This window comes from Maniola hyperantus, chromosome 7 (assembly GCF_902806685.2).
Source record: "Maniola hyperantus chromosome 7, iAphHyp1.2, whole genome shotgun sequence".
NCBI lineage: Eukaryota > Metazoa > Arthropoda > Insecta > Lepidoptera > Nymphalidae > Maniola > Maniola hyperantus.
The window spans coordinates 6845826-6856491 of NC_048542.1; the positions used below are offsets into that span (position 1 = coordinate 6845826).

Here is a 10666-nt window from a genome sequence, read left to right on the forward strand (position 1 = left end):
AGGTATTATTAGAATCTAAAACAATGTTGATTATAAACGGAGTCATAAATATCGAATACCATACGCAATAAAGACTGCATAACAACAATTAAATGACTAATTGATACAAGTGGGATTCCAACTAGGAAACTTGAACTAAGTATTTTTATTGTTGATAGTAATCTCTAGTGTTTTGCAATTTGATGTAAGTGTCACAAGAAATAATATACATACTTAATAATCTATTAAATAATTATTACTTATACTTAGGTAGGTACATTACTACATTTACAAATAGCCAGTAGTCATAAAACTTCTTCTTCTAGAACTTACAAAATCTCGGTCAGACCAGAGGGTTACTCATTTTAGACTTTCACTCTGAAAACATATCTAAATATATAAAAGGAAAAGATGACTGACTGATCTATCAACGCACAGCTCAAACTACTGGTCGGATCGGGCTGAAATTTGGTATGCAGATAGCTAATATGCCGTTAGCATTTGCTAAGAAAGGATTTTTGAAAATTCAACCCCTAAGGGGGTGAAATAGGGGTTTGAAATTTGTATAGTCCATGAAGTAGCGAGCATAAGCTACAATTATAAAATAACTGGATGATCTCCGCGACTTCGTCCGCGTGAATTTAGGTTTTCTAAAATCCCGTGGGAACTGTTTGATTGTTCGGTTCCAAAATCCTACCTACCAAATTTCGTCAGTCGGTTAAACGGATGGGCCGTGAAAAGCTAGCAGACTATTAGGTAGCAGACTATTAAACAGATGCAATGGAACGTCAAAAGCTAGCAGACAGACAGACATACTTTCGCGTTTATAATATACCTATTAGTATGCAGGAGGGTTTTTTGCACAAATGGACTGTTTCTATCTAACTTTTTTGTTTACAGCGTATGCCACCACGATCCGACTACTGAAAGAACTTATTTCTTGTGCGATACCGACCCGTGCATTATGAGCGATGAGGTGTTGAGAGGAGTGGCTTCAGATTCCTACTCCACGTGGCGGCCTTACAACTACACGCAGTTCTATGGAAAGAAATTGAAAGATGGACTTGTTTACAAGCTAGGTAGGTATACCTACTTGGTAGTTTGGAAACCTAATTTTATCATTATCGTACGTAGGTATGAGGTCTAGAAAACAATATAAAAGTGAAAGTAGTCTATTCTAGTGCTTAAGAGAAAGTACTGACATAAGTCGTGACTCGTGACCTGTAGTGCTTCGCCTGAATGATAATGTTTTGTTTAGTTTCATATTAGTAGGTATAACCAGATCATTATTGTCCCAGTTTAAAATTAATTGTATCTACGTACCTGCCTACAAAGTGTCCTGTAGTGTAGTACCTATACAAAAATTTATAGGACTAAAAGTAGCGCTGTTCTTTTTCATAAGGAACGTTGAGAAAAGAGAGCACTACCTACTTGTAGAACATGTTGATAATTGAGTCGAGATTTGTGTATTAGCACTACTGTAGATATTAAGTGATTTCAGCACGAACATGAGGTTCCGGTTAGTTCGACCTCATTTAAATGCTATCCAGAATTAAATCAGGCTTTCGGCTACTTGAATTCCTAAAGCGAACTGCCGATATCCGTAGCGTAACGAAGGTGGAGTGTGTGAAGCTGAATGCTCCCTGCATTCAGCTTCACATTGACGATTAACTATGTAAAATTTTAACTTTATAGAAGAGCGAAGTGTTTTCAATTTGGCTTGCTACATTTAAATTAATTTAATAAGTAACTAACAACCACACATGTTAAGTATTACCTAAAGTTAATCAAAAGCTCATAAAAAAGATATCAAAATTCATATAGGTACATTATTATATTTCAGGTACTTTTCTCAGCAACAAGGTGAGGTCTTCAACAGTGCCATTGCCAGCTCACAAGGAAGGTGTATATAGCCCTAAGAGCTTCGACGCAAAACAGGCCTGGCCAGAATATATATCTCCTGTTGTGGACCAGGAATGGTGTGGGTCCGACTGGGCTATAACTGTTGCCACTGTGGCTTCCGACAGGTACGATTTTCCTTTTTACCTGCGTTGACAAAGATGGCTTCTATAACTCTGAGAAATGTATTTATTTGAGACAAAGTACCTACCTACATCTAGCATAGTTAGAATAAAGTCAAAAAATTATTTATTCAGAGTAACATGTTACGCTTCCTAATGGTCAAAAATCAAAATTGTTAATTTGTAAGATGATATAGTGGTGATGATTAATTACGTTCCCATAACTAAAGCTACGAGGGTTCCAGACGCGCCCGTCCACAACAAACTCAGCCGGGTATTCTACGTCACGAATTCGTCCCTAGTCACTATTTTTGCATTTTCACCTAGCAAGCCACGCCAAAGCGTCAAAGTAAACACAATGAGCTGGTACTTTCCTAAGTTTCAGCACTATAAATCTTGAAGAAATCTTTTAGAGACTCGCCTCGCTTTTTTGTAAAGTACCTACTGTATCATCAGCTTGAGTGCCTTGTATATTCTTAGGTGTTTGAAGAATAGGTAGAGAGAGAGCAATGTTTTGTTTGTTAGATGTTACAATTTTCTGAATTTTACTAATATAAGATACACGAACAGAAGAAGAATGATATAGGTGGTTTATTAAAGCAACAGAATAAAATATACATAGGTACCTACTTCTCCTAGGTAAAGGAGTTAAGGAGTCCCAAATGCCTTGTCGCCGTGTATATATTGTCCTGCTCCTCCCACCTCCATCATCATACAAGCTCGAGAGTAGGTACCATATTACTAACTAGCTTATGCTCGCAACTTCGTCTGCGTGGACTTAAGACTTAGCGGATGTCGACGTCATAATAGCTATCTGCATGCCAAACAGCCCGATCCGTCCAGTAGTTTGAGTTGTGCGTAGATAGATCAGCCAGTCAGTCAACTTTTCCTTTTATATATACAGGATGTAGGTAACCAGAACTTTCTATAAACAAACTTACAAACTTTCTTTATAATCGGTATTAGGATAGAAGGATAGATTCCTATTTGGTTCATAAAAGTTACAACCACAACTATATACAGTATACATAATGAATGCAATATACACCAGTGGTGTACACTATGGATCGGTGTACACCACACAACCAGACGAACTTACAATACTTTACCTATATTGTTTTTCAGATTTGCAATCCAGTCCAACGGCGCTGAGAAGGTAGTGCTCAGCCCGCAGCACTTGCTGTCGTGCAACAAAGAACAACAAAGCTGCAGGGGCGGCTACATTGACACAGCATGGAATTACGCCATGTTATACGGGTAAAATCAAAATGTTTTTTTAATAAAACTAGCGAGCAAACGAGCAGGCGGGTCACCTGATGTTAAGCGATTACCGCCGCCGACTTCCGCAAAGCTAACCCGTAGGTTCAAAGTAACTTCCATGTTAAGTGACGGTTATTTTTTGTAGGCTTGTGGATGAAGAATGCTCACCCTACAAGGCGATGATGACCAGGTGCAAGTTCTCTAAAGAACGCGATTTGGTCGAGGAGGGTTGCCGGCCAGTTGTGCCTGCGCGGACCTCGAAATATAAAGTCGGACCACTGTACAGAATTAAGAACGAAGCAGACATCATGTATGAAATAATGACATCTGGACCAGTGCACGGTAAGTTAACAAAGTTTGATATTGCTAAACCAAATCCAAATCAAGGGCGTCTCTGCCCTCGACCTTTATGAATCCCGTGGGAACTTTTCGATTTTCGGGACCAAAAGTAGTCTATGTCCTTCCCCAGGATGCCAACTAACTCAGCACCAAATTTCGCCAAAATCGATTCAACGGGTGGGCCATGAAAATCTAACAGACAGACACACACAAACATTCAAATTATATTATAGAGAGAGAGCCAGGGCGTGCCAAATACTAAGTGTCTGGCAATGCATGACGTGATTTTTAATACTATTCCGAACAAAATATAAAAAATTTGACTTAGTACTTTGACGTCAGATTTTTTTACACCTTTATTACCTGTATCTCCCAAAGCCACCATGATCCAAACTTCATAGTCGCTGATTGTTCCTCCCTGTGTTGGGATAATACGCAGGGAAACTTACAGCTTTTATAAAATAACAAAGATCGGGCACGCGCTGGCTCTTAGTCAATTATGTAATGGTATATGGATAAAATAGTCCCGGTATAACCTGTCTCTCTAATGTTTCCAGCGGTGATGACGGTGTACCAGGACTTCTTCCACTACCGCGACGGCATCTACCGACGCAGTCGCTACGGGGACAACTACTTGAATGGCTTGCACAGCGTCCGCATCATTGGCTGGGGTGAAGATCGGGGCGATAAGTATTGGGTATGTTTTAGTCCTATAGCATGCTACAGATCGAAATGGAAATCGGGGAGGGAACGCTCCGCACATCCCCTGCGCTAATCCAGTGCGGGCGAGCGCAGGCGCTGTGCAGCTGTCGCGTACTATACGTATGCAACTCATGCTTGTTTACAGATTATCGCCAACAGCTGGGGCTGCAATTGGGGCGAGAACGGTTACTTCCGCATCGCTAGAGGCGTGAACGAGTCCGGCATCGAGTCGTTCGTGGTTGCCGCGTGGAGCGAAGTCACCGAAGCATACAAGAGAACATAACACAGGAACTTTCTAATCACACCCCTTTGCGTGGTCAGCAAGCTGATTAAGACCGATCGGGGGTGGATTTTGTTGAATAGTACACGAAATTTTCCATAGGAGTACACAGAAATCGAATAGTATCTAATCATAATTTGCCGATTTTTTTTAATCAGTTAAGTACATCGCCTCAAAATAAGGTAAGTACAAGTGGTAGTGGCTGTTGACTTTCAACAATCGACCTTAATAAAATAGTGTACAGTGCGCGCCAGAAAATAATGTACATCGACTTATAGAAAGAGATAGCGGTTTTGTAGAGCATTGTCTCTGTCGTTGAGACCGACAAACCGTCACATAGGTATGAGTTACAGAGACAATGCTCTACAAAGCCGAAATATCATTCTAAAAGATCGATGCACATTATTTTCGCCCGAGTACTGTAAGGCAGTGTTAAATTGCCTATAGTGAATAAAAAAAACCAGTTACTGACTATTTGTATATCACTCTTAACTTAGCTGTAGGTATAACATAAATGTTGGATCTCAAAAATACAAAACACAATCAACCGCTTTTTGAGATGGAGTATTTGGATGCATGAAAATGACTTATGCACCTAAGCTTGAGGTAATGTGCTTTGACGCGTATATTTTGATACTGAAGAGTTAAAAGTCGTGTTCGTTTGCTTCTCTGACAAGTGACATTTGCATCAAGTTTAACCAACTGCACATGCACGAATCGCACACATGCGTACAAAGAGACGCAAACGAACACGAATATAGAATAGAAGGCACATCTGTGAGAATAGTTAGTGGTATTTGGACAATGCAATGTGGCTGATTCTGTTGTAGACACATACCACTAATAAGTCTATGGTTGTAGACAATCTCTAAACTAAACTGACCAGTCTAAAATGTATTGCTATCACTTTCATAATGCTCCCTGCAGAAGAGGACAACACTAGAATTAGACCTGTCATTTTAGTTTAGAGATCCTTGTAACAAAATTAGCCACAATGTTACATAATTAGATGATAAGTTAAACATCCAAACATTTGAACAGCCAGATGAGATAGATGTTTTTTGATGAACAGTTTAGAAGTAAAACAGAAATTGTGTCATGTTAAAGTATTGAAATATGTAGTAGGTAGCAGTTTATACAATAGTACTTAATTTAACTGTTGTAGAAAGTAAAAATAAGTGTTTACTTTACTCTACAAATTACAAACTTATATGAAATCTGATTAAGATAATATTTATCCATTATTATTTTGTAGGTAATTTAAAACGGTATTTAAAAAACAATACTTATTTATAGTAGACGCAATATTTGAACAAAGTTCATTGCTAAGCAACTGCCATTTACCGATTTTAGATTTATAATTATTAAGTATTAGGTGTTTAGATAACTTTAAAGCCAATTCGAACCTCTCAGATTGGCTATCCTTTTTGCTAAAAGTACATACTTACCTAACTCTCAACGTTACACACGTTTAACTGAACAAGTTCCTGAACTTGTCACTGTTTTAATGGTAGTTATCTAAGAAATACGTAACATCACAAACTAGAAACTACCGAAATTATATTCAATCTATCTGTAATCTGTCGATAGCTTACTCGGCGACTTTTTTATTTGTCAAAAAGACCAAATATAATTTTTGACAAATAACATATATAATCTCTCCTTGGCTTTATAATAGTAACAACAAAATAGCTTATCGACAGATTGAAGAGTGATTGGTTTATTAATTTCGGTCGTAATATTAGTAGATGTACATTCAATTAACTAGCACTGTCAACAAAACTAGTCTTAGTTATCACTATAAATAAAAGATATTATGAACTGTATTTTTAAAATAACTTTATTCGTATCATTAAACTTATAGCTATTTAGTTCATATACTTAATAGACAGTATATTTTTAGAATAACATTTTAAATGTAATTTATGGAATGCATAGTTTAGGTACATATTTTATTTTATTAAAAGTAAAACATACTGTAGGTACCAATGTACTATAAGATTCGTGCAAATGTAGCTATGCCGTGCCATACTGTAAAAATATTGCACTGAACCAAACAAAATTAATATGTAGACACAATACCTGCATTTTCAAAACACAATGCATATTTATATTTTTTTAATTATTGTTGGTCTAAATTATACATAAGCATTAATTTAAATAATTGTAATATTTAACAGTTTAATAAAAATAAATAAGTATGAGATTTGTGTTTTTCTTTTTCCCAATTTGAACAAAATAATTAAAATTTAAAGCAATTTAATTAGGTTACATTCATAAAGGACTAAATAACAGTAGGTACATAAAAATCCTCCCACATTTAAAGTTCTTTTTATAATTTTTTACTTACTGGCTACTTGCAGGTACTTAAAAACTTATGTAAGCAGTTGCTTTATAAATAATTTTAAATACATATTATATCAAAAATAAATATAAGCGTGCCGTAGCTTAGTGGTCAGAGCGTCGGGCGCGATCCCAGAAGACGCGGGTTCGATTTCTGCCGGTCCGCAATTTTTGATATGTATTTAAAATTATTTAGAAATTTCCTTGAAGTGTAGGTAAAAACTAAAAAATTATAAAAATATAGTTACTTTATAAGGCAAAACCAGTATTTTAGGCTGAATATTTAAATGAAATTTTTGCTAACTTGTTGGTTTAGGCTGGCTTTTACTTTTCGCAACTTTTTCTACATTTGCGGCTCGTATCTAGAAGAAATAAAAGTAAAGTAAGTCGCGGGCATCAGCTAGTGGTAAAATAAAAAATCATTTGACGATTCAATTATTGTAAAAGTTTACTTAAATATATTCTACTAGATGATGCCCGCGACATCGTCCGCGTGGATTTAGGTTCTTTTTTAAAATCCTGTGGGGAACTCTTTGATTTTCCGGGATAAAAAGTAGCCTATGTCCTTCCCCGGGATGTAAGCTTACCCTGTATCAAATTTCATCAAAATCTGTATAATGGCCGTGAAAAGCTAGCAGACAGACACTCTTTCGTATTTATAATATTAGTATGGATTCTTTTCTATTCTAATAAAGTGACAATACTATTATTGTCACTTTATTAGACGGTTTAACCTAAATGGGATAAAGCAGTTCCATTAATCTCCTATACAAAAATTAATATCCTCTTGATTAATTCTTATGGGTGTATAAGATGTATTACTATTATCTTGGCCTCAAATCAGTTAATTTTTCTCACCTGCAAAGATTGCACTCTTTTATGTAAAGTCATCATAGAGTTTGTTATTGATGTCAGCTTCTCTTTGTTTGTTGCTATATCTGCCAACTGAAAGATATATTAATCTGAATATATAAAACGAAAAAGTGACTGACTGACTGACTGATCTATCAATGCACAGATGCACAGCTCAAACTACTGAATGGATCGGGCTGAAATTTGGCATGCAGATAGCTATTATGATGTAGACATCCACTGAGAAAGGATTTTTGAAAATTCAACTGCTAAAGATATAAAATAGAGATTTGAAATTTATGTAGTCCATGCGGACGAAGTCGCGAGAAAGCTAGTTTGTTAATTAAAATGGCTTAGATGATAATTTATGTAAGTAATGTCATTTTTGTGATGTAACCACAAATTTCCGGATTTTTCCCTTTACATGTTACTATAAGACCTACCTACCTGCCAAATTTCATGATTCTAGGTGAACAGGAAGTACCCTATAGGTTTTCTTGACAGACGGGCAGACAAACAGACAGATAGACAAAACAAAGTGATCCTATAAGGGTTCCTTTTTTTCTTTTAAAATACAGAACCCTAAAAATATGTTGAAACAGTTTAAAACTTACAAGTGCATCTAACATTGCATCATTTTGTAAATCTTCCAGTCGCCTCCTCTCGGATGATATCATATTGTGTACAGCATCTTGTTTCTCACTGGAACCAGTAAACATTTTTAAAACATAGTACAGTAATCCATCATCATCATGATCAGCCCATCACCGGCTTACTACAGAGCGCGGGTCTCCTCTCAGAGTGAGAAGGGTTTTGGCCATAGTCTACCGAGCTGGCCATGTGCGGATTGGTAGACTTCACACACCTTTGAGAACATTATGGAGAAGTGATATTTAATTAATTAAACGCACATAATTCCGAAAAAAAAGAGGTGCGTGCCCAGGATCGAACCCCCAACCTCCGATTAGAAGGCGGACGTCCCAACCACTAGGCTATCACTGCTTAATTCATACTACTACATAAATGCAAGTGTGTCTGTGTTTAACCAATTTTATGAAATTACTGAGTTAGCTTACATCCCGGGGAAGAACATAGGCTACCCCACAGGGTTTTTAAAATCCTGAATCTACACAGAGGAAATCACGGGCATCCAAACGTTATAATACTAGGTGATGCCAGCAACTTTGTCCCTTACTGTTTCCTTATTATCTTCTAGTTAGGATTTAATCTCAATTACAGTGGAAACTCGATTAACCGGACTATTTGTTGTCGTTAGGGATTCGGATAATCGAAAATCCGGATAATCGAATGTATGAAGAAAAGTGGATTTTGTGCATATTATTACGTTAGTACTATTATAATATATTCTGTGATATTATGTAGTTCACTATAATAGTATTTTCAATTTTCAAAGTAAGATAACTATACCAAGTGGGGTATCATATTATGAAAGGACTTTGCCTGTACATTCTAAAACAGATTTTTATTTATTTTTATGCATAATAGTTTTCGATTTCTCGTACAAAATGGAGGAAAAAATAGCGTAGAAGTATGGAACCCTCGGTGAGCGAACAATTTTCGGTTGGTAGTCCGGATAATCGCGAATCCGTATAACTTAGGGCCGGATAATCGAGTTTCTACTGTACCACCATAATTTTTATTCAAAAAAATACCTTAAAAGCAAAAGCCTGGCACCTTAGGTCTGGTGGTTTTATATGGCTGAATAGGTTATGTTATACTTACGTCAATTCCTTTAGATGCGTATTTAAAGTAGCCAAAGGTGGTTCGTATATTTCCATCACGCCTTTTGCGAGAAGTTGTACAGTTTTTAGGTCTTCTGGCTTTACAGGACTTTCGCTAGAACTATAAAGGGTCTACGATTAGATTAAAACTTTTATTGCTTTTATCACTACCCCTATTATAATAATGTGAAAGTGTGTTTGTTTGTTGGTTTGTCCTTCAATCACGTGATTGACGTGATTTTTTGCATGGGTATAGTTTACGACCGAAGAGGGACATAGGCTACTTTTTATCCCGGAAAATCAGAGTTCCCACGGGATTTTAAAAACCTAAGTCCACGCGTACGAAGTCGCGGGCATTAGCTATAGCTAGTAGTATAATAATAAAACAAACTCACATTTCCATAACTTCAGCTGTCGACATTGCAGAATTTATTTAATTATTAAATGTTTTAAGTCATACAAACATATAACAACACAATATAAAAAACTGTTTAGCACAGAACTGTTTAGTGTTTATGTTTATTGATTCCCACATGCAAAGCTTTTTTTAAACTGGTTTTAGGGCTCTGGGTTCTAGTCAGACAAAGCTTTCGTATTGCAAAACACAGACGAATAACATATATTGCAAAACAAACACCGACCAATTAATTACTTTATTCTATGAAAAAAAAGCTGCAAAACGTAGCAAAACTTTTGTACTATGCTCACCATAGGTGCTCACACGTCATAATGAATAGGAATTAGGATGCAAGTTCAGCCTGCTGGCGTAGGTAGCGTGGTAGGTAACGTGTAACGTGGATGTAGGTACTTAATTTTTAATTTATTTCACGGCGCTGGATGTCAGGTAGGTTCTTATGTCTCGCAAATGCAAATACCAAGAGCAAAGAGTGAAACAGGCCTGGCATGGCATGGGCCATGGCCACCATATGGCAATGGCATATAGAGCCTAGAACACTCAGAATAAATATCTTTACAAGTAGCCCTATTTGTGACTTTCACTGTTAGAGCGAGATAGCTAAATACATTAAAGCTCTTATTAGAACGTGGCAAAATGATTATGTTTTGTCCTTATCGCCGTGGCCACTTTTTTTTGTTTGTCAAAATGTACGACGTGTGTCTATACGTGTGACGTGTGTGTGTATGCACGT

General features: G+C 36.7%; 2 protein-coding genes across 4 annotated transcripts in view; one reads left to right on the forward strand and one right to left on the reverse strand.

The window, feature by feature from the left end:
- Positions 1–6785, forward strand: part of Swim (Secreted Wg-interacting molecule) — a 31077-nt gene extending 24292 nt beyond the window's left edge. For both annotated transcript variants that reach the window (XM_034970773.2, XM_069499670.1), the window contains 6 exons: positions 880–1058; positions 1823–2006; positions 3126–3257; positions 3406–3602; positions 4157–4296; positions 4447–6785. In XM_034970773.2, the coding sequence (XP_034826664.1) occupies positions 880–1058; positions 1823–2006; positions 3126–3257; positions 3406–3602; positions 4157–4296; positions 4447–4584 (970 nt within the window). In that variant the 3' untranslated portion in view covers positions 4585–6785. The remainder of the gene's footprint in view (positions 1–879; positions 1059–1822; positions 2007–3125; positions 3258–3405; positions 3603–4156; positions 4297–4446) is intronic.
- On the reverse strand, positions 6404–10348 carry Pldn (biogenesis of lysosomal organelles complex 1 subunit pallidin). 2 transcript variants are annotated; one of them, XM_069499700.1, is made up of 5 exons: positions 10227–10348; positions 9520–9639; positions 8391–8478; positions 7783–7869; positions 6404–7286 (listed from the first exon to the last, which is right to left on the reverse strand). In XM_069499700.1, exons 1-5 carry the CDS (start codon positions 10244–10246, stop codon positions 7224–7226), a joined length of 378 nt encoding a protein of 125 aa, XP_069355801.1. In that variant the 5' UTR covers positions 10247–10348; the 3' UTR covers positions 6404–7223. The 2 variants fall into 2 exon arrangements, with proteins under 2 accessions (XP_069355801.1, XP_034826665.1); XM_034970774.2 differs by lacking the exon at positions 10227–10348 and adding an exon at positions 9914–10168.
- Between the last annotated feature and the right edge of the window lie 318 nt (positions 10349–10666).

Bases quoted from the DNA above. Each gene is read 5' to 3' on its own strand.
- Pldn (XM_034970774.2), bottom strand. From the start codon at position 9,939: ATGTCGACAGCTGAAGTTATGGAAAT. The intron at 7,870-8,390 runs GTAAGTTTTAAA...TATATCTTTCAG, and splicing joins ATGCAATGTTAGATGCACTT to TTGGCAGATATAGCAACAAA. The intron at 7,287-7,782 runs GTGAGAAAAATT...TATTTCTTCTAG, and splicing joins AAAGAGTGCAATCTTTGCAG to ATACGAGCCGCAAATGTAGA.